The sequence below is a fragment of the Rattus norvegicus genome, chromosome 20 (genome assembly GCF_021556685.1).
Source record: "Rattus norvegicus strain SHRSP/BbbUtx chromosome 20, alternate assembly SHRSP_T2T, whole genome shotgun sequence".
In the NCBI taxonomy this organism is placed as follows: domain Eukaryota; kingdom Metazoa; phylum Chordata; class Mammalia; order Rodentia; family Muridae; genus Rattus; species Rattus norvegicus.
The window spans coordinates 48,004,692-48,028,752 of NC_141553.1; the positions used below are offsets into that span (position 1 = coordinate 48,004,692).

Sequence of the window (24,061 nt, forward strand, 5' to 3'; positions counted from 1 at the left end):
TGTGTGGTGGGAATGTGGTGGGTATGTGTGGAGTGTGTGTGTGTGTGTGTGTGTATGTGTGTGTGTGTTTGAGTGTGTGGTGGGTATGTGGTAGGTATGTGTGGAGTATGTGTGTGTGTGTGTGTGTGTGTGTGTGTGTGTGTGGTATGTGTGATGTGAGTGGGTGTCTATGTGTCTGTGTGTCTGCGTGTGTTGTTTGGGAGTCAAATCTAGGGCCTTTCACATGCTGGCCAAATCTCTAGCCTTTGTTTTTGTGAGTCAGGGTGAGTCAAGGCTCTATCTAAGCCTGCCCTGTAGTCCAAACTGGTCTTGAATTCAAGATCGTTCTGCCTTAGCATCCCAAGTGCTGTGACTGCAGAATGCCCCAGCAGGCATAGTTATTTCAAGACTCCGATATCTTAGAGAAATGTGGTAGGAAGAGAATCATCTGGACCCGACACCTTTGTTCCTAGTATCTTTCCTATGAATATTTTACATTGCATTGTAAAAGGCATTTTGCAAATATAACTGAATTGCTCATAACAACTTCAGGATAACAGGGAAATGACTCTGAATTATCTGTAGTTACGTGAATCCTTTAAAGGCAGAAGAGGAAGGCAGAGGGGATGGTATAGAAATTTGAAGGACAAAATGGATTCAGGGTGCCAATTGGGGCTATAAAACAGGACAAATCACAAGTCACGTCTGGAATCAGAACCAGCTGCCCATGAGGCCATGGTGGGATGCTGCCACCAGCCAGAAAGAACCAGGAAGCCTGTAGGTCACCTGGGTTACCTGACACGCTGGCTTTACTTTCATTTCCATTTTCTCAGTGGAGAACACAAGCTGAATATTGCGGTGGTTAGTTACCATGGAGAAGGAATGCAGAATTCAACAGGAGGGTAAGGTCGGCATGTAGATGTGTCTTATTATCAAACATATGACAGGAGGGTAAAAGTGCAGAAGGAGAAGAGAGGATGACAGTTTAGCAATAGAGCAGGTGTCCATTGTCTGGGTGACATAGCGCAGCAGGGGTTGTGGGAAAGAGGAAGTGTTGGCCCAGACCATAGTTGAATGGGTAAGAGAGAGACAGAAGTAGGAAGGACTATGGCAACATGGAGACGGCCGGCAACCCTGACACAGGTACAAGAGGGTCTGCTCAGGCAGAGAGCTGGGGCTGTCACAGGAGGGAGATGTGGGATTAGAGAGAGGCCGGAGTTAGATGGGAAACACTCCTGTGCATTCCTTAACAGAAGGGATGGAGAAGACAGAGAGACACTGTGCACAACAACAAGGGTGTATTACAGGAACACAAGAGCAGGCTGCAGCTCAGAGCAGAGAGTGGGGACACCCCAGGAACAGAAACACGGCATACAGCAGACTGCATATATACACGGTCTCTGCATTCAGCAGGGAAGAGATGTTCCCGTCTATGATTTGGATTTTCTCAGTGAAGTGTGAGCCAGCGTCAGTGGCTGGGATTCAGGTCACAGAGGAGAGGACAGGGCATGGGGCAGTCATTCTAGGGAGCTGGAGAATGACTGTACTAGGGAACGGTGTCATAAGACTGTCACGCTGTCTGCAGTGTGCTCTGCCCAACCTCAACTGGGAGCGACAACTTAGAGCTTTCCCCTGTCATGTCTAACTGCTGTGGTGGGCAGAGAGACTTGGCTTTCCAGAGGCTACGAGGGCATTTTTGCAATTGTGTTTTCTGCTGTAGCTGAATAGAGTTTACTCACTGTTGTCATGAGGATGACCTCAGAAGGTCATCTCACTGTGTGTGATAAGCTGAAGTGTTCTCCATGCCCCTTTCAGAGGTAAGCCGAAAAGGGAAAGTGATGGCTACCCACAGAGCACCTCCCAGCACTGGGGAAGTCAGCCCAGTTGTGCCTTCCATAACCACTCTCTCCCTGTGGGTAAGTATGGCAGGCCTCACTTGGTGAGCGCACATTTTATTTTTTGGAAATCTATTTGAAGAGGTCCACTTCTGTGCACTCACTACATTTAAATTATACACATGTATAGTGTGTGTGTGTGCGTGTGTGTGTGAGTGTATGTGTGCATGCGTAAGTGTGTGTGTATTCGTAAGTGCATGCATGTGTGTATATGTGTGTGTGTTTGTAAGTGCATGCACACACGCGTGTGTGTGTATTTATAAGTGCATGTGTGTGTGTGTATTCATAAGTGCATGCATGTGTGTGTGTGCGTGTATGTTCTGTTATTAACTATAGCAGGTAGTCTGCTTTTTCCCCTTATAATAGAATTTAAAATCAAGATGCTGAAGCAAGAAAATGAAGGCTTAGCAAAATTTAAATACTAAAAAATGTTTCACAGGGAATTAAAGAGTCTCCCTGGCATCCAAGGGAAGTGCCTAGGTAACTGTGTTTTCCAGTATGACATCCTTCATATGCCTGGGAGACTTGCCAGGCTGGAGTCCAGCATTTGCTCTCTAGAGACAAAGCTCTAAGCACACTGACATGCGAAGCCCCAAGAGCTGTTGCTTGTGTGTACATGCGTGTGCACGTGTGCATTTTGAGATAGACCATGCTACATTTCCCAGGCTACACTTAAACTCATAGGTTCAAGCTGTCTTTCTACCTCAGCTTCCCAACTGGGACCACTGGCCTGCACAACAGTGTCTAGCTCTAAGAACTATTTTTAAAATGAGTCCAAAGAGTGGTTCATACAACAACCATCTATCTACACAAACAGGGCGAAATCCCCAGTCATTTAACTTCAGCACTTCAGTGTCTTAATCCTGAATACCTTCCTGCTCGGCCCAGAGGCATCACATAGGACTGACTAACCATGGTAAAGCGGTCTTTAATACTTGAGAGAAATCAATCTATATTCAGCGTTATATAATACTCAGCCCTGACAAAATGAGGTGCACGCCCCAGTGACACCACGCTTCTTAGAATAAAGACGTGTGACAGCTGTGTTACTCACAGAGCCTTTCATAACACCTCACCCTTCAGTTTGCATAACCTTGCTGTGCCTTTCTATCTGTACACTCGATCTCCGGCACCAGCGTTACCTTCTAAACTGTGCCTTTCTTTCTAAATGGTCTACATAGCTACACTCATTTCCATCTTCTAGTCCTGCTAAGCGGCCTTGGTCCTTAAGTGTCAATCAGGATCCCCGTTGTAAGGTCAGTGGTGACAGGAGAGGGGCAGGAGAGTGGACGGACGCCGCTTCTCTAAGAGAGATCCTAAACCTGTATCATGGAGGGACACACCCTGCTGCTTACGCTTGCAGCCTTCCGTCTTCTGTCTCCACAGGGGTCTGGAAGCCTGAACCTTACAATGCCAGGGAACATGATTATACTCAGAAAGATGTGCTCACACTGGAGTACAGCAGGCTCTTGATTCAGTAAGGCTGGCTGGTGTCCTCGTAAGAAAAGGAAAGGGAAGCATGGAAGAGAACGTCATGAAAGCTGACTTTAACACTAGGAGTAAAGAGTATGGGAAGGCTAGAGGCAGAGCTTGGAGGAACGCCACTGTGTCAACAGACACCGAGGCCTGCCAGCCACCAGCAGACAGAAGCAGGGGTGGATTCTCGTCTACGGCTTCCAGTGGGAACTGCCCTGCTGACACGGCTGGACTTCAGCATCCACAGCTAGAAGACGGTGTCTGCTGGTCATGCCAGCATGCCGAGCAAGTGTGTGGTTTGCTTCTGACTCGTGGGCGCTGGCATGCAGTAGGATGTCACTCTCAGGATTATGTGACCTACAGGAGACTGTCTTGCCAGCCGCCTGACGGACAGGCTCACTCCATAGCCATTTGTGAAGGAGCAAGTGTCCTTTGTCCTATAGGACAGAACTGGACTCTGTCAACAAACACATGGCCTCGGAGATGGCTCCTTCCCTACTGGGACTTCAGATGAGATGGCCTGATTAATATCCCACCTGCAGCCTTCAGAGTGTAAGCAGGACGCCCCAGCCCCACCCCCAACTGCCTGGACCACTGACCCACAAACTGTGGAGAAGACAGTGTGCTGCTTTACTCTGCCATGCCTCTGTGCTGCGCACAAACAGAGCATGACTGACTCACTCCCATTTGCTCTGGGCCTCATAAACACTGGAAGTAAATGTTGAAGCCCGGGGATGTTTCTCAGGCCCCTACTGCTCAGGACTCTTGCAGCTCCCTCAGTATGCGCAGTGCACCTTCTTACTTGAGAGAAGGCTGCTTCTAGCTCTACCCCTGATCCTTGGCTGTCAGGGCCTCTTGGTCCTCTGGGGGAACTCACTAGCTAGGGCCCAGGCCGACCCAATGCTGAGAGCCTGTTTCTAGAAGGCTCCATCCAGTTACCATTAAACACAGTAAGGTTCACTCTAAGGATGCAGACAGCTCTCAGCCTCTAGCACTCTCCTCGGCCATCCCTCTGCTGTAGATCTGATGTATAACCATCCATAGTGAACACATGGGATCCCTGCAGAGGCAGTGCCTAGAGCCTGCTCAAGCCTTTCTCTCCCTTCCCCTGAGATGGGGAAATGGGAGTGAGGCACGGGGAAGCAACAGCAATCCGTCCCCCTCAGTCCCTGAAGGTTCTGTCCCTCCTCAGTTCCAGGGGGAGTCTCTTAGGACAACAGCGGGGCTCGTCCTGAAGGAACTCCGCGTGGGGAAATGTGTCTCATAATCGCTTCGGTCTGGATTGAAGTTACGTATATTGATGATGGCATCTGAATGCAGGCAGAAAAAGGACCGCTGGGAACCCATACTCCAACAATTTAGTACTTGCAGGTCATAAAAGTATGATTAAGTGACTAAGGCTAATGTCATTATTCACTTCTGGCTGACATTTTTAAATTGAGTGACACACTCACAGATAACTACGAGGATGTTAACCCCCATTTGAAAAAAGTGATTCGACGCTTTTGAATTTCTACATTCAGAAACAGGGAAGGAGAAAGACACGAGGAAGAAGAGTCAAGAAATCCATCCACGTCCCGATACATAAATGCTGCAACTCCAAGTGGCAGAGTGCAGCGGTGTCCTGCTTTAAAACACAGAACTCGGGCATAGTAACTGTTGGCAGACTGCTTGCCTCGCATGCACACACTGGGTGTCTAATCCCCAGCACCCTATACATCAGGCGCAGAGGGGCGCTCCTGCAATCCCAGCATTCAGGAAGGTCAGAAGTTCAAGGTCACCCTTGGCTACTCAGCCAGATGGAGACCAGCTGGGGATGTGTGGAACCAGACACAACGAGCACCTTAATATTTATATATCCAGGTATTGAGCAAATTGTTTCTCAGTGCCTTCTAAGTCACAAAATCCTTTTTATTTAAATGTATAAATAATTTAAACCTTATTTAAGAAAAGAGCTAAAAAGAAAAGCATCTGTGTAGCAGAAGAAAACCGGCTGAGGTGTGAGTGGTAGGACTGCCCACTGCCAGGCGCTCACCTGAAAAGGCATTGCTGTAGTACCGAGACAGCGTCTGCATGATGTCCTTGGAGTGCTGGGTCCACGGCGCTATCTTTCTGTAGGTCTTCACCCGATGAACCAGCTGAGAGCCTCCGTACTGCAGGGAAAGGGTGTCTCCATGGTCTTCATAGAGTTCCTCAAATAACCTACACGGAAGGAAAGCACACATTACACAATGCTGTCACCGGGCTTGGTGATGCAGATCCATAATCCCAGCTACCAAGGAGGCTGAGCATGGAGGATCACAAGTTCAAGGCCTGCTTGGACTCAGAGTGGACTCAAAGGCAGCCCGAGAAAGTAAGACTCTGTCCCAGAATGTAAAATGGGGAGAGGGACTGGGCAAGACTCAGGGATAGAGCACATGCCCCGGGGTCAGTCCCCAATACGAAGAAAAATTAACCAAAATGATTGTATAAGCCATCCAGAAGGCCAGACTTGGGAAAAAGTCTTTGATGTTACGAATCCTTCTGAATCTTTCACGTGGACTCTTCAACAGCTTGAGATGGGTGTAAATGTAAAATGCATTGTTTTACACAGAAAACTCTAATGAGAAAATGAGGCTCCAGAAATGTAACTTACTAAAGCTGGACTAAGCTGTCTCTAGCCACTGCTCTCATTCCACTGTCCGCCAGGGTAACTCACTTCCCGTGACATCATTTGGTCCCTCTGAGTTGTTGTTAAACACATGGTCTTGTTACAGACAGCGCCTTGCTGTTTAGGCCACTGTAACAACGTGGTATAGACAAGGTGACTTACAAACAAGAAGTCTTTATTTCTCATGCTTCTAGGAGCTACAACACCTGAGATAAACGCACCAGCAGATTCACTGTCCAGCAAAGGCCCATTTAGTTCACAGGCGGTGCCACCTTGCTTTGTCCTCATGTGAAGAGACTCACCAACATTGTTTTTGGTCACTTTTAATATGCCACTAGTCCCAGTGACAGGGATTGCACTCTTAGATCCAAGCATGTCCCAGAGATCCCATTCCCTGACACCACCACTTTAGGGGTGAGGACTTCAACTCGGACCTAAGGGTGACAGGAACATTCGGAGCCCAGCCGTCATGTCAGCCATACACTTTCTATTCTCTAGAGCGACAGACAATGGAGGAACAGGAATCTTGAGCTACTCACTTTGTACCTTGACCTCTAGTTCAGCATGCGTGCAGAAGCTCACCAGCTATCAACGCCATTTGGGTTTTAATTTAACCTATTAGTTTGTCTATGTACTCTGAATTTATCTTCAGAAACCAGTGTTTCATGATAACACAAGCAACACGGCACCCAAAGTGATATCCACGTGGTAGAAATACAGAAGGAACCTGAATGCTGTCATCCAGCCATAAACCTTTGAGAAGCTAAGAGTAGGAACCAGCTGTAAGAACCCGTGTGAGGGCAGCCTGCGTCTGTGACTGGAATTACCTCACTGCGTCCGTATCGAACTGCAGGTTGGGCTTGTCAATCAGCCCTAAGGAGTACAGCTGGTAAGCCAGGGCGCACTTGCCCACCATGAACTGCGCCGTGTTGGTACGATCCAAACAGTCCACGCAGTTGGTTCGAAGGATGCCGGTCTACGAAGAGCAGAGGGAGGCCTTCAGGTCACCGTTAGACACTTGAGCTACTTCCGACCACAGGGAAATTCCTCTCTTGCAGTAACAGAGAAAATGATGTGGGTGCTAATCCCGACAAGTATTTAATTTTCGGCAGAGTTCAGAGTTTAAAGTAATAAAGAACACTTTGCTAATCGTATATGGTTGTATTTACTGTTCATTTAATGTTGCTCTGACAGCATCATAAGCATCATTTGAATTTATTCTGAAGGCTCAACAAGATAAAGCGCCCAGCCAATATTCTCTGTATTTGCTAATTAGTCAAATATGAATTTTTATCTGATATTGCTCCTTCATTATACAAACCAACTATTTAGTGGTTAAAGCTGTGTGGATATGTATATGTATGTGATGTGATGTGTGTGTGTGTGTGTGTGTGTGTGTGTGTGTGTGTGTGTGTCTGTGTGTGAGTGTGCAGCCTGTATGTGCCTATATGTGCCTGTATGTGCCTGTATGTGCCTATATGTGCCTGTATGTGCCTGTATGTGCCTGCATGTGCCTATATGTGCCTACATGTGTCTGTATGTACCTGTATGTGCCTGTATGTGTCTGTATGTATCTGTATGTGCCTGTATGTGCCTGTATGTGCTGGTGCCCATAAAGGTCAAAGATGGCATCAGTTTCCCTGGAGCAGAGTCACCCTATAGAAGGGTGGGATGGAACGGGTGCTGGGAACCTTTAAAAGCAGAAAGCCATCATTCCAGTCACCAGCCATGTCATGTGTAAAGCATAGCTAATAAGTGTAATGCACACTAGCTTGTTTTCCAAAATCAATCTAACCTATCGTTCCCATATTCTTGTCTTTTAAACTTTATATGTAAGAGAAATGTATGGGCTGTATAGCATCGGGTATACATATTTATATAAGATTTAAACACTAGCAAGAAGGCTTTTAAAAAACCTTTTTTGAGTTATTAAGGATTTTGCACCAAATACCTCTTCGTATTTGCTAATGGAAAACACTACAGAAAAAGAACTGTGTGTGGTGGCAGACAGGGAACCCCGGCACCGGAAGCAGAAGCAGGATTCTCTGTGTGCTAAGAAAGCCTCATCTACAGAGTGAGGTCTGGCTAGCCTGGGCTGCTCAGGGAGAGTCTGTCTCAAATAAAACAAGACAAAGAGAACCAAAAGCCAAGTCCTAAACCCCCCAAACATTACACACCATGGACACAGATTGTATGACTATAATATTACCCATACCTGGAGCCGACCAGTGGGAATCACACGACCTCCTAGTTCGTTCCACCTGTGTGGAAAAACAGAGGCTTTATATCCCCTTGTCGTCCAGCCCTGGGCTCCCTGGGCACATGCACCATGACTCAGCCACGCCCCAACCCTGTTTTCCATTTTTAAAAGGGGTGGGATGATATGACATGTGTGTGGGGATGATATGACATGTATGCAGGGATGATATGACATGTATATGGGGATGATATGACATGTATGTGTAGATTCTAAGAGCTGCAGCAGTAGAAGGGAAGCTGTCTGACATCACACAGTTCTGCTCTCTTGCTCTTTTAGTTTGAACAACTGAGACAGCCAGTCACCATACGCAAAGCAAGCTGGGTGGAGGGTACTGTGCTGCCTCTCGGCCTCAACCTCTGGCTGCCCTGGCTTTCCTCCAAGCCCAGACCTTTCTCCAGTCTCTGTAACCGGTTGCGCACAGTTGCTGGCGTCATCCTAGTAAAACTTTCCACAGCTTTGTCTTCCCCTGAACCTTAAGATTCCCTGAGATGCAAACTCTGTGAACTAACAGTAGAAGGCTTCTTCCAAACATAGACACCTTTCGATTCCAGCTTCTCATTCCACCACCGCAGTTAACTATGCTGACTGAGAATCAAATGCTGGAAATACAGGACACTGGGTCCTTTACATATACGTGAGGAGTACGCCCTTTCCAGAAGCCGTCAGCAAACAAGCTATGAGCAAATCACTATGGCGTGCTGCCAGATTCGACTTCCAGGGAAGTATCGACTGTCAGTCAGGAAGACTTCCCTGCTGTGCTGCACAGCAAACAAGGAATTCACCACACACAAGTTTGCTTTCTGTGATGTCTGTGCCACAAAGTGAGTGGTAAGACTTCTTGGTGTCCATCTGAAGGTACATAACCACCACAGGAGTTCTCGAGTGCACAGGGACTGACCCTGCACAGCCCCCCAAAACTGTCCATCCGTCCGTCTGTCCTCTAATTAGCATAGACCTCCTGTACTTGTAGTATTTTATTTTAGAGTGTGTGCTGTGCCCACCTCTGTGTGTGTGTGTGTGTGTGTGTGTGTGTGTGTGTGTGTGTGTGTGTGTGTGAGTTGCAGGCATCTGGAATGCGTCTCTCTGCTCTCTCATGCTGGCGTTACAGCACACGGAGCCATGCCCAGGCTCTCACATGAGTGCTGGCCATTCTCATGAAGGTCCTCACACTTATAAGGCAAGCTCTGTCACTCACAAGCCCTCTGCCTAACCCCTAGAAGATTTGTACTTTAGAACAGATACCCTGACTAAATTTTCTTCATATATGTGCTAATGGTGTGGGGGTGGGAGGGGCGCCTGTGTACCTCACAGTACCCAATTTGAAGGTCAAAGGGCAACATGCAGGAGTCATTCCTCTCCTAATATATGGTCCAGGGACTCAGGCTAGGTGGAAGGAGCCTCTCCTTGCTGAGCCATTCTGCCCAGGGATTTGCTCTCTGCCTCCTCGGTGCTGGGGTGACAAGCACATGCCACGCCCTGGCTTTCTGGTGTGGGTCTGGGGGTTGAACTCAGGTGCATGTACAGCAGACGCCTCATCCCCATCTCTCAGGTAAGGAGTCATACATACTTCTCATCTGGCCGTAAAACGCTGCAGTAAGAATCAGGGCGGTTGACGAAGAAGCCTGTCTTCTTTACCACGCTTTCTGCAATCACGTTCAGACGATCGAGAACGTTACACAGCTTACTGAGGGAGGAAAGCAGAAGAGGGAGAACTTAGGTGTTGACGCATACTTACCCTTCCATCTACAGCAAATGACGTCAACAGCGGCGATGCCTGGGACTCAGCTGCTTTAATCTTATGGTTTAGGTAACAGAAACATGGGAATAATTAATATGATTAATTATAATAATTAATAATACAATAGGTACTCAATAGCTAACAAGCCAATAATATATCAAATACCAGCATATTCCACACTCTTGGCACCAAATGTTCCCGTGAGAGGTTCTCAGCACAGCCTTCCCCTCCTCAGGAGCTGTCAGTCAAATCCCTACATAACCAGGCAATGACTATGCACAGTGCAGGAGCAGGGGAAGAAAAATGGGAACGCGAGTTAACATGACTGTCTTAACTACTTAACTAGCATAAGTTAACATGACTGTCTTAACTACTTAACTAGCATAAGTTAACATGACTGTCTTAACTACTTAACTAGCATAAGTTAACATGACTGGCTTAACTACTTAACTAGCATAAGTTAACATGGCTGGCTTAACTACTTAACTAGCATAAGTTAACATGGCTGGCTTAACTACTTAACTAGCATAAGTTAACATGACTGGCTTAACTACTTAACTAGCATAAGTTAACATGACTGTCTTAACTACTTAACTAGCATAGATTAACATGACCATCTTAACTACTTAACTAGCACAAGTTAACATGACTGTCTTAACTACTTAACTAGCATAAGTTAACATGACTGTCTTAACTACTTAACTAGCATAGATTAACATGACCGTCTTAACTACTTAACTAGCACAAGTTAACATGACTGTCTTAACTACTTAACTAGCATAGATTAACATGACTGCCTTAACTACTTAACTAGCATAAGTTAACATGACTGGCTTAACTACTTAACTAGCATAAGTTAACATGACTGGCTTAACTACTTAACTAGCATAGATTAACATGACCATCTTAACTACTTAACTAGCACAAGTTAACATGACTGTCTTAACGACTTAACTAGCATAGATTAACATGACTGCCTTAACTACTTAACTAGCATAAGTTAACATGACTATCTTAACTACTTGATGAGCATTCTCCAGGAAGTGGGTGAACGTGTGTGTGTGTGTGTGTGTGTGTGTGTGTGTGTGTGTGTGTGTGTGTGTGTGTGTGTGACTGGTGCACTAAGTCCATAAAAAATTCAGGGGAAAAAAACCAGCACGTAACAAAACAATACGGTGACAGTAAACAAACCCGGAGCGTCTTTGAAGCACGGCATCCTTGGAGGAAGACAGCGCAAGGCTCAGTGGGAAGAGGTTCCTTAGAAGAGATCAGTCTTGGACCAAATCTTGGAGGTTAAGAGAGGAAACATGGGACAGGGTGGTGATGGAGGTGGGTGGCAAGCAACAGGGCCACCCTGGGGTGGGACTAGCTCTAGGCTTAAGGAGCAGGCTTTCTCAAACAGATCAGCCCTGAATAAGTTAAAGGTGTGGCATTCCAGAACCAACCGGCTGGTGGGGCTTGGTGTGCACATGAAGAAGCTAGGAGTTCCTGTCAGCAGTTACTGCGTGCTCATCCACGAGACAGATGACCCAGAGTAGAGAATGAGATAGAAACAGGGGGCAGGAGGTGACAGACTGCGCAGGGGGAAAGCTTGTCACCTGATAGAGGCACAGCACCCTCACCTAAGTCTCACAAAGGAAACTGACGGAGCTGTGGCACCCGAGAGGCTGGAGGCCCTGCTTCTCACTCACCTCTTGGTGTACTTGGCCATATCCCAGGGAATGTATACAATGCTGTGCTCCGGGGGCAGGAACTGGTTAAGGTAAGTAACCGCGGCCACCAGCTCCTCGCTCAGAATCCTTTCGTGCTTTCTCTTCTCTCTCTCCTTTACCAAAAACATTTGAAACCTTAAACATGGGGCTGGAGACTGGCTCAGTGGTTAAGCACACATGTTGCTTTTGAAGAGGTTCAATTCCCACACCCACATGATGGTTCATAACCTCCACTTCCAGGGGAATCTGATGCCCTCTTCTGACCTCATCGGGCACTAAACAGACACAGTATACAGATACGCATGCAGGTAAAATACACATAAAATAAAATCAATAAATCTATTCTTAAAAATTGCAAATGTTTGAGCCAGGATGGGGGTGAGGGCATCACACACTTTTATTCCTAACACTTGGGGAGCAGAGGTAGGTGGAACCCTGTCAAAAAAAGAAAGAAAGAGAGAGAGAGAGAGAGAGAGAGAGAGAGAGAGAGAGAGAGAAAGAGAGAGAGAGAGAGAGAGAGAGAGAGAGAGAGAAAGGAAGAAAGAAAGAAAGAGAGAAAGAAATCATAAATGTCTGGAGTTACAATTATTTTAATAGACTTCACTTAGTCATTTTCCCTTCTCTGCTACCTTTGTGGTGTAGGTGCTCCCCTTAGTAAGACAAAAGCCCAAGCCCTCAATACTGATGTGAAACCTGTTTACTAAAATGAAAACCATATACACACAAATTAAGACTTCTTCACTGAGTGAGGGCCAGCAGCTCTGAAGAGCCACGGAGGTTGGAATTCTCTCTGTCCATCTCGCAGCATCAGCATCCCCAGGGCGCTCTACATCCTCCCCAGGTCCCCAGGGCACTCCACACCCTCCCCCCAGGTCCCCAGGGCGCTCCACATCCTCCCCCATGTCCCCAGGGCGCTCCACATCCTCCCCAGGTCCCCAGGGAGCTCCACACCCTCCCCCAGGTCCCCAGGGAGCTCCACACCCTCCTCCAGGTCCCCACCGTGCTCCACATCCTCCTCCAGGTCCCCAGGGAGCTCCACATCCTCCCCAGGTCCCCACCGTGCTCCACATCTTCCTCCAGGTCCCCACCGTGCTCCACATCCTCCTCCAGGTCCCCACCGTGCTCCACATCCTCCTCCAGGTCCCCACCGTGCTCCACAGCCTCCTCCAGGTCCCCACCGTGCTCCACACCCTCCTCCAGGTCCCCAGGGTGCTCCACACCCTCCTCCAGGTCCCCACCGTGCTCCACAGCCTCCTTCTCTAACAGAGCGACACTTATTTATTTATCCAGGACAGAAGAGGATCCACCACTGAAAGCAGACAGTTGCAGGGATGCGGAGAGGAACCAGCATGGTCTGGACAGGCAATCCCACACAGAGGACTGCAGAGTGAATCATGACTGCAGAAGCAATCATGAGGTAATGGGGCAGGCACTTACTTTACCACTGTGGCCAAAGGGCCTGAGGCTGGAAAGCCTGCATGGACCAGTGCCCTGCCCTGCTGCCGCCTTGCCTGTTGCACATCCTAGGTTACCACACTGCCTCTCACCAATGCTATCACATTTCCTTGTGCTAACAGCAGGGTGTCCCTCCCAGCCATAATGTGGGGTTTAAATGCAACAAAGCAATGTAAGCTCTTCGCAGAGTCTTCGGTAAAAAATAGCTATTACCGTTCCTTCATCTGGCCTTTACTTAAAGCAAAGAAAAATTGTGACAGAGACTTGAGACTACTGCTGGTATCAAAGTACTCCTGTGCTGTTTTTATCATCACCAGCTGGAAAATAACCATTGTGCAAACAAACCAGGGTATCTTTTGCACAGTTGAATAAACCAAATGGAGAAATTATATAAGAAATAAGAACAGAGAATTAAGAATCACCCTGTGCATCGGTGGGGCCCAGAGAGGGAGGGGTTCACAATGGGGCAAATGGGTAGAACGTTTCCTTTGGCAACCTCACCCAATAACAAGTGAGAAGCGGGCAGTCCTTGCCGTTATCCTATGGCCACAGACATTCTTGGATGGTTTAAACACAGCTTACCAAGACCTCCCTCCAAGTGAAAAGAGGGAGCATCCACTTTATCCTATTAACAAAATAGCTGGTGACAGAGCTGAGGGTGTAGCTCAGTGATCAGTTCTTGCCAGGCATGTGAGAGGCCCTGGGCTCCAGCCTCATCAGCAGCCAATCTAATGAAACCTTATCTTTCTGAGGGCGTGCTGCCACAGTGAATCTCCTGTCACCTGCTCTCGGATCCACACTGAAACTCTCCACTAAAACAGTTTCTTAATAAACTCTAACGTTGCTTTTTAAAAAGCCAGTGATGAAGAGACTTTTCCGTTCCATGAAACAGCGGCTTAATCTCTGATCACGCTCTAGTTTGAGCTCTGCTTATTGTCAGACCAATAAGCAAGTACAGTTTTAAATCCCCTCACTGGCCTCGAGTATTCAAAGTAAACTCACAAGGTAAAAAAGCATGGGAAGCAGAACACCGGGGAAAGAACCAGACAATCCTCCTACTTGACCACAGCTGGAAAGAACCAGACAATCCTCCCACTAGGCCTGCATTTTACTCCTTAGTTCTCGACCATTCTAGAGGTCACATGGCTGAGCAGTCTCCTAGGAGCTCTATGACAGGCAACGCCTCTGACCACTGGGCTGTGAGGGCAACCATGGCCCAGCTGTTTTCCAACAACTCTGATACTGCTTCTGCCCGCTTCAACCCAACTGGAATCTCCAATCCCTCACTTGGGTTTGCGCAAGTGTCCGGTGAGTGACCTTTGACACCAGGAGACCGAAGTCCACCCTCAGAGCACACGGGCACTACTCACGTCCCGTGAAGAGCCATGCAACTCAACTGCACAATGCAGGTCATCAATGCGTCCCCTTTTGGTTACTTCCGATCACCCTTCCTCATGCCTCAGACCCCCTGCCTCTTTAGCCACAAATACCTACACCCTACGCTGAGCAAAGGGGCTCCCAGGCTAGCTGTCCTGTCTCCACATGCTTGGCCACCTCGTAAATAAACGTTTTTGCAAAACTCACTTCAAACTGCACTGGCAGACTGCAGGAAGGAGAACCAGGCTGAGTTCAGTTACAGGCATTAAGTAGCATTTTCAATGTGCGTAATTGACACAGAATTCCAAGCATTGCAGACATTCAGGGCTCTATTTTTTTTTTTTTTTTGTTCTTTTTTTTCGGAGCTGGGGACCGAACCCAGGGCCTTGCGCTTCCTAGGTAAGCGTTCTACCACTGAGCTAAATCCCCAGCCCCTCAGGGCTCTATTTACAAGAACTTTTCAATTATACTCTATAAAACAGGAACAAGATCCACTCACTTAGAGTTAGGTATTTGTTCCACTAATAGCTCATCACTCTCTGCTTTAATGGTAATTTGCTTCTTACTAGCAATCTATAATTACTGAAAAAGCGCTCACACTTATCACCATTTGTACAATGCCAGGGACTGAGCCCAGGGCCTCACACATGTGGACAAGTGTTCTACCACTGAGCCACATACACCCCTACCCTCCTCTTACTTTGGGACAGGGTCTCACTAAATTGCTCAGGCTAAACTAATTTACTTCGCAGCCTAGATAGGCCTTAAACTTGTGATCCCCCTGCCTCTGCTTTTTGAGTAGCTGGGACCATGGACCTGTGCTATCAGGCCTAGCAGCAGATCAACAAATGTTTTCATTAAAATTTTCCACCTAAATTTTCAAACTGTGTATATTACAGCTACTTTTCAACATTGAATCCAAGTTATAGATTATCTGGTTCCAACTTACATAACCCCGAGCAGACAGGAAACGAGACATGAATATACATCTGTAACCGTGAATAGATATGTGTGGAGTTAACATCTAAAGACAGCTGTGAAAAAAAGGCTGTGTTAATAAACATAATAGAGGAAAACCTTTATACTGATGTTTGCAAGGTCTTCTTAGCCACTGGCTGAGGTGCTTTTAATTCACTCAGGTACAAAGGCTACAAATAAAATGTATTGGGTGGTCTTGCCCTCTACTGACCCACACGTCCAATTATGCGCACACACTGTATGGACTACAGTGTACTCTGATGGAAAGCCTGAGAGACCATTATACCACTTTCCTGAGCGCCTCACAAGCCCACTGAATTCTTGAACCGTATTTCTGAGTGAAGCCTTTTGGTGCTGTGGTTCTTATAGACGGTCAAGGGGGTGGGATGTATGAAGGCCAGGGTGTAGCTATTTGAGCTGCATTCGTCTTAAGCTGTGGGACTAAGGAATTTAATGCAGATCTAGTTCACACAAGGAAATCGGGAACCTGGTAGACTAAACCACCCTCTTCCTTCAGAAAGATCTAGTACCAGTTCCCCCAAGGCAAGCACAGAAGAAGTGATGTGAAACCTAAGACCAAAGAACAGTAGCTCAGACAAAGCACGCTGACACAGCACGCTGACACAGCGGACATCTCTCCTTCCTCTCCTCCCTTGCTCCCTCCCTCCATCTCTCCCCACTCTGACTCTGCCTCTCTGTCTGTCTCCCTGTCTCTGTCTCTGTCTGTCTTTGCCTCTCTGTCTGTCTCTGCCTCTCTGTCTGTCTCCCTGTCTCTGTCTGTCTCTGCCTGTGTCTCTGTCTCTGTCTCCCTGTCTCTGTCCCTGTCTGTCTCTGCCTGTGTCTCTCTGTCTCTCTGTCTCTGTCTCTGTCTGTCTCTGCCTGTGTCTCTCTGTCTCTCTGTCTCTGTCTGTCTCTGCCTGTGTCTCTCTGTCTTTCTGTCTCTGTCTCCCTGACTCTGTCTCCCTGTCTCTATCTCTGTCTGTCTCTGCCTGTGTCTCTCTGTCTCCCTGTCTCTGTCTCCCTGACTCTGTCTCCCTGTCTCTATCTCTGTCTCTGCCTGTGTCTCTCTGTCTCCCTGTCTCTGTCTGTCTCTGTCTCCCTGTCTCTATCTCTGTCTGTCTCTGCCTGTGTCTCTCTGTCTCTGCCTCTCTGTCTCTGTCTCCCTGTCTCTGTCTGTCTCTGTCTCTGTCTCTCTCTCTGTCTCTCTGTCTCTCTCTGTCTCTCTCCCTGTCTCTGTCTCTGTCTGTCTCTGCCTGTGTCTCTCTGTCTCTGTGTCTCTGTCTCTCTCTGTCTCTTTCTGTTTCTCTGTCTCTCTCTGTATCTCTCCCTGTCTCTGTCTCTGTCTCTGTCTCTGTCTCTCTCTCTCTCTCTCCCCCCCCACCCCACTCCGGGAAAGGCAGAGCTGAGCTGGCTAATGCCTTTAGTCTTCACAAAGGTTGTCCGTGGATCTGACAGACATCGTACCTTCACTAAGTTCAGGATGATGATGGGGGAGCCAAACCTCTGCAGCATCTGGTCAAAGTGAAGAGCGGCTATGTGTGCGAAGGGATCTGCCTGGTCCACTGAGAACAGAAAAGGCGAATGGAACTGTAAGGCAGAGACGAAAGACTCGTCGGGGTTTCAAACCACTGAAAAGAAAAGCAGTCCAACTAAACTAGCGCTTTCCTTTCCCAAACTCTCTCAAGTAGCTCTACGGACATTGAGTCAACGTTAACTCAGAATGAGCCTGCCATTTCTGAAGCAAAATAACACACAATTTAAAGTTAAGAAGGAATTCACTGCAGAAAGCTAATAAGTTACCCCTCCATATAATCTTGCTCAAAGGACCAACATCTCACTAAAACCCAACCACTTATTAGAGTTATGTGACAGCTATCATCATCTTGAGTGACAGCAGACCAAAGCAACTCCCGACAGGCTGGCCCACGCACGTGTAATGGGTGGTTTCGGCATCATGGTTGAGATGTCTTGGGACCAGAATAAGGGAACAGAGCCTCTGACTTGTACGTAAGAAGAGTAACTGCCTGCGGTAAAAGACATCACCGAGGCATCACAGAGGATCTGCTCCGTCTCCACCTCGTTGGCAACATCTCCCTGGAAAGAAAGGCGCAGTGAAACATAGTTTCTGCTCTGAGAATGTTTAAATGAGAAAACTCAAGTACACAAGGAAATTATAACTTGATACATCTTAAAAAGAGGTGTTTGGACTACATGCTGGCAGCAGAGCAGAACCATTAAAACACGATAAAGAAAAGCAGAAAAGCATGTCTGAAAATTAACAGACATGGCTAATCAATAAACTACAGAGAAGCTACACAAAAGAGATGCAAATAAAATAAGCTCAATATAATTTTAACAAAACCTTTGTACTATTAGCAAATAAAATAATAAATTAATAGTCTTGTCCAAAAAAAAAAAAAAAAAAGAAAAGAAAGAAAGAAAAAAGAAAAGCAGAGAATGGACTAGAGAACACCCCGTTAACACAAAGAGCAAACAGCGCTTGGCCAGTGTAAATGGTGGAGGACAGAGAAAAGAGAAACAATCGTGTGAGGTCATGCAGGAGATAAAGAACGCAAGAACCTAAAACTTTCAATCCTGAAGACCAAAGTGAGGATTCGAGCAGCACTGGTGGTCGGAAGGACTCAAGGCGAGAGAAGGGAGGCTTTGAAGGCCACGTGACTTACAGACGTATATACAGATACAAGGAGTACTTCCAGACACACTGAGGACCCGGCTTGGTTACCTTTTCATTATTCAAAAGCAAATAATACAGCCACAAATTGATAATTGTTCCTAAGGTACCAAATAAAATGACTTGCTGATATAAATTTAAGAAGAGTGTTGCTACGTAAAGCTAGGGTCAAAGCCCAATGCTTAACCAATAATCCAGACTCTGAAGTCGGTTGCAGAGAAGAGCATCTGGGAGAGACAACGACAGGGAAGTGTGAGGGAGAAAGGGAAGAGGGAGCCGTGCACCCTCTGATTATTGCCTTCCCATCATAGGAGCACTTCCTTGCCTCGCTCTTTAGTGCGTGTCTGGAGGTTTTGCCCCTACATTTCCCAAGTATTTCAGATATGATTTACCCTCCAAAACAGTGGACATCTCAAACCTCCATTGCGCAACCCGTTCTAAGATAGTTTACTGCTCAATAGATTGGCCCTTTTTCCTTAAGCGTTTCATACTCTGGAGAATTATTTATTCTCTTGATAATATCCCAGTCTAGAAACACTCCACCTTTTACAGCTGCTGATTAGGGCTGGTGAGATGACTCGGTGGGTAAAAAAGGCACCTTCTATCAACCCTGGCAATCTGATTCTATCCCTGGGAGAGAAAAGACTGCTACAAGTCGTCCTCGGACCACCATATGCACACATATGCGCATGCGCAGACCCCCAAAGGCATACCCACACGCATGCGCATAAATAAAATACGGGTAGATGTTAAGAAGTTAATTAGAAGTCCGCAGCTTTCTCATCATCAGTGAAGCTGACATGAAAGGTTACAACATTACAGCAACACAGTTTGTCATCTTACCTCACAGTTTGCACCTCTCTTGAGAAAGCGCGTCCCAGCAAACCTACTGGATCTTCTGGCTATTAGGGTCACATACACTGGTCGTCCATAGATCAGAAGCTCTTAAGAACTAAGTTAAAGTGTTTCAGCATTTGTGATTGGCACAGAAAGCTAGGAGAATCATTATCTTGTATGCGCTTAATACATCTTGTCCAATAGCCTTACGACACTCCATGGAGAGTGTAATAGCTCGGGCTGACAGTTCCTCAGATCTGTCCTGGTTCGATAGCAACACCCAACATGCTCAACGGGAATTTCTATGATTCACCAAGGAAATATATAGGTTACTGTATTACGTCTCTTCTTATAACCAAGTAAAACTGTGAGAATACGACTAGTCCTTCCTTACTGGAGCCATGCCTCTCCACAAGGGCACGTGTCCTTTAGTGATCAGTGTAAATCAGGGAGAGAATTGCCAACACTTGGGGAAGGAGTGGGTTTAAGACTGCAAAGGTGATTCAGAGCCTAAACACGGAAGGTGTCCATGTGCACTGCTTGGTCAACATACAGTTTATTTAACTTTCTAAGTTATAACCTCACCTCTTGAAAAATCAATCAGAAATCAGCTACAGGTTGAACAACTGGGGTCTAAAACTCAAAAACACCTTGAAGTCTGAAACTTTTGAGTTCCACTATGACCCCACAGTGTAAAATTCTATACGTGACCCTGTCTTATGGGTCAATCAAAACACAGGTACTCTAAATGTGCTATATAAACATCTTTGGTCCCAAGGAGTATAAGAAACATAAACAAACTGGAATTCCACCTTCCAGTTATCAAAGGTTTAGGAAAATATTCTAAAATCTAAACACACAAAAATCCACAGTCTGAAGCACTTCCAGTTGCAAGACTGCTGGAGAAAGAAATCACTGATCTGCACTGCTGCTAGGTTGTTTGGAGGATGAGCTCAGGTAATTGGTGTAAAATTCCTGATGTCTGGCCTGTAGTAAATACTTAATAAACAACAATTACTCCTGCATCGCACAGGCTTCCAGAACCCATTAAATGCCTGATTGCCAACAGCCCAGACTCATCAGTTAGACTAATGAGCTTTAAAATGGGCATCTATGATGCTGCTTACTAGTTTAAAAACAAACATTTATCATGATTACTATATGCCAGGCCCTGAGCGAGCTCGTGGAAATACAGACCAGGCTAGAACTGCCCTTTAGAAATGGTCTGGAGAGGCTGCAGCGCCTTCTCTTTGGTGGGGAAAAACTCACACTCTTCCCAGAAAGACTTCTTTTAGACAAAAGTGATTGAGGACCAATCTCGTCAGGTGGTCGAGGTGACTATAAAGAGCCAGGTGTCCCCAAGCTCTGCTTCAAAGTTCCTGTGTCTGCCACACCCCACTTCTCCTCCCCACACTTGGCACAGAGAAAGCGGCGTGTCCGCTCAGCATGGCTGTGCCCCTCAGCTGCCCTACAAATGCCCTCTGGTGCCTCAAAAAGTGGTAAGAAAACTGAAGCAGTGCTAGATAGCATGCCCCACCCTCCTCCTCCCCCTCCTCTTCTTCTTCCCCTTCCTCCTCTTCCTCCTCTTCCTCTTCCTCCCTCTTCCTCCTCCACCTCCTCTTCCTCCTCCACCTCCTCCACCTCCTCTTCCTCCTCTTCTTCCTCCTCTTCTTCCTCCCCCTCCCCCTCCTCCTCCCCCTCCTCCTCCCCCTCCCTCCTCCTCCCCTCCTCCTCTTCCTCCCCTTCCTCCTCTTCCTCCTCTTCCTCTTCCTCCTCCTTCCTCCTCCACCTCCTCTTCCTCCTCCCCCTCCTCCTCCCCCTCCCCTCCTCTTCTTCCTCCCCTCCCCCTCCTCCTCCCCCCTCCTCCTCCCCCTCCCCCTCCTCCTCTCCCTCACAGGATGATGGCACCCTGCTGAAAGGTTTCAGCATTAGCTAGCATTAGTGAGAAGTCAACCTGCAGGAGAAAAGCCAAGTCGCCATCAAACTGAGCTCGGCAGCCTGACTCAAGGGCTTCCATTACAATCCTTTCCAATCCAGGCCTGCACTCCACTGTGCCCAGGCTGCGGCTGCAGCCTTTTCTCTCTGATGCACACCCCTCATCTCACTGCTACTTCACATAGCCGGAAAATGGTTGTCAATAGGTGGGGCCGCCCCCAGGCAGAAAGCAGGCTGAGGAAGCTGTGGGAGCAAGCCGGTGAGCAGCACCCTCCATGGCCTCTGTGTCAGCTCCTGCCTCCAGGTTCCTGCCCTGTGTGAGTTCCCGTCCTGACTTCCTTAGATGATGAGCAGTGCCGTAAGCATAAACCAGACGAACCCATTGCTCCCAGTGTGGGTTTGTCCTGCTGTTCCACGGCAGCCATAGAGACCCTAACTGGGACAGGTACACTGAGTGCCCATTGTAATCCTACGGCGTATGACCTGCCCACACGCTGGCACGGCGTGATGATGTGCACCTTAAATGTTTGTAAGAAGGATACTTGACTGCCCGCAGAACCCATGAATGATATACAGTAGCCAGTCGCGATGCACGCTGTTTTTAATTATATCCAGAAGTTCGCCGTTCCAGACATACTTCATGTAAGGCTCACTAGAGATCCCAAATACGCCTACAAAACAAAAGTTGGTAAGAACTGGCATCCGCACGCTGCTACGCTCTTCCGCTTCTGCGCAAGGTCAGAACGCACGGCTGGCCAGCACCGCGCTCCCTGGCTGTTTTCTGAAGCCCGCTACCATAAGCCTCAGCACCCAGGACATGTGCTGCTTCCTCAGAGACTAACAAGGCATGGGTTTGCTGACTCTGATACCAGAGTCTTTAATCAAAAGAGAGTGGGAGCCAAACGAAGGCTGGAAAGACAGATGTGTGAATGAAGACAAATGGGCAAATCGAGCCACAGAGAACATAGTCTGAGGGGACGGCGGCAGGGATGAGGACTCTGGAGCCATGACAGAGAGGGTCCACAGTGCCCCTTACCACCTGGCGCCTCTGCCCGGATCTAACAGGCAGCTGCTGTGAGAATGAGATGGCTCAGACCCAGGTTGGGTTCTCAGCACCCACACGGCAGCTCACGGTCATCTGGAGCCCCAGTTTAGGGGATCTGAGGTCCTCTTCTGACCTCTCGGCACCAAGCCCACACATGCTGCACAGATATACCATACATAAACAAAAAGCATACAACAAACAAACAGACAAAAGCCTCTGCCCTCTCAGTGCATCAGGAGAGATGGGTGTTATGGGCTCGGGTGTGGTACTGTGCTTGCCCAGTGTGCGTGAGGCCCTGGGTTTGGTCCCCAGCACAACATAAGCCAGGCACCATGGGTTATTTTGAGGAGAAGAAGACAGGAGGAGGAGTTTAAGATCAGCTCTACAGCAAGTTTGAAGCTAGCCTGGGCTACGTGAGACCTCGAAGAGAGAAGAGAGACAGATGTGTCAAGCTGAGATTGCCACTTGCTGCACGGGTGCCTCTGGACTCTGACCATCTCGTCCTCACCTCTGGGCCTCAGTTTCCTACTTTGTTGTTTTATCTATACATCTGGCTTATACTTACCCAGCAGACATTTGATGTGGCTCTGCATATTATATGCAAATGCCCAGCACCTAGTAGGCAACCCGGGGTAAACTTTGCCCCAAACTTGACTCAAAATCAACCAATTCAATGAATAAAAATATGATGGTGTACACTCTATGATATTCAAAGGGTAATTCTCCATAAAAATGTCCCCAAAAGGCTAGATCTGAATGTGCTCCGTTTAAAAGTATATGAATAATTTCTAGAAATGGACAACATATAATTTCTGTCTGGCCTATAAATAAAATCACATGGTGATTTGTAGTGACAATTTTGGAATTTTGGCTTCTTAAAAAAAAAAAAAAAACAGAGATATTCTGAGAATGTGTTTTCATTTTAATCCCAAGTGTGGGATATGGGGCTGCTTTGGACTGACCATAGCAGCTGACTATGATTTGCCTCATGCTCTAGGAGAGGCATAATTTTGCCAACTGCAGATAGTTTCTGCAATTGTGTGATGTTTGGAATTCTGGGAAACTTTCAGATTGTATAAAAAATGTCCAGGCCCCGAGAGGTTGGTTGGTGATGTTGGTCATGGGTTAGTTATGGTTTGTCAGTAGTCACACTCAAACGAGAAATGAGAACATAATTAGATTCAGGGACCTCTTTCCTTCCCTCTCTCCCTTTATCCTTTTTCCTCTCCTATCTAGTGTTAGGTTGAAAGGTGGAAAAGGGTGGAGAAGGTTGAAGAAAGAAGAACCCACAAAGTAGCAAATGCCAGCTACAGTGATTAGTGATGGCTTTGATAATGGAATTGTTCAAGTCCATGTTTCTAAAACAACCCACAAGGATGAAGGCCACTGAGGGGCAAAGAATGAGAAACGTGGGAGACTCTAATGAGATGCCACATTCTAATGTACCAAATGTGCAGACGTCACCTACCACTGCCGCCCTGCGTAGTTAACCCTTCATCTTCAAAGATGTCGAAGCTCTCCTGGCAGGTCTTGGATGTTTCCGACTTTAACATCTCCAGGGGCATTCGCAGGACGGTAAGATTGTACTGAAGGGAGTGGGACAGATCATAGCTGTAACTGAGAGAAGAGTTCAGACGTAAGAATCACAGAAGCAACGGCATTTCACGGTCTCGGCTCCCACAGGGAATTACAATCTGGGGGCTAAATTCCTCTGTGCCTGGTATTCCGCTGAAACAATGTCATTAACAAGTGCTGCAAACACAGCCGAATGCAAACACGATTGGAAGTTAATAGAAACCTCGAGACCCAACTTCATCATGCACACTAGAAATCCACACTTACGATGTGGGTCACATCCATCCATTGGTTGACACACATAAATTGCTTTTGTTTCATGATGAAATCAGTCTCCTATCTCGTTCCGAGTCACCCCATCTTATGCCCGTGAATGTGGTTCTATAGGTGAGACACTGGGGTATAGTATCCTCATCAAAAGCGCATGGCCTCACGCCATAGATTACGCATGAGCAAA

The 24,061-nt window shown here is 47.2% G+C and overlaps 1 protein-coding gene across 4 annotated transcripts in view; it reads right to left on the reverse strand.

Annotated features, from left to right (window-relative positions):
• Fig4 (FIG4 phosphoinositide 5-phosphatase) overlaps positions 1-24,061 on the reverse strand; it is a 123,524-nt gene that overhangs the window by 58,324 nt on the left and 41,139 nt on the right. For all 4 annotated transcript variants that reach the window (XM_087597553.1, XM_087597552.1, XM_087597551.1 and 1 more), the window contains 10 exons: positions 23,498-23,646; positions 21,527-21,655; positions 19,056-19,156; positions 17,452-17,614; positions 16,985-17,082; positions 11,690-11,823; positions 9,828-9,944; positions 8,216-8,261; positions 6,828-6,976; positions 5,386-5,552 (listed from right to left, as the gene is read on the reverse strand). In XM_087597553.1, the coding sequence (XP_087453679.1) occupies positions 5,386-5,552; positions 6,828-6,976; positions 8,216-8,261; positions 9,828-9,944; positions 11,690-11,823; positions 16,985-17,082; positions 17,452-17,614; positions 19,056-19,156; positions 21,527-21,655; positions 23,498-23,646 (1,253 nt within the window). The remainder of the gene's footprint in view (positions 1-5,385; positions 5,553-6,827; positions 6,977-8,215; positions 8,262-9,827; positions 9,945-11,689; positions 11,824-16,984; positions 17,083-17,451; positions 17,615-19,055; positions 19,157-21,526; positions 21,656-23,497; positions 23,647-24,061) is intronic.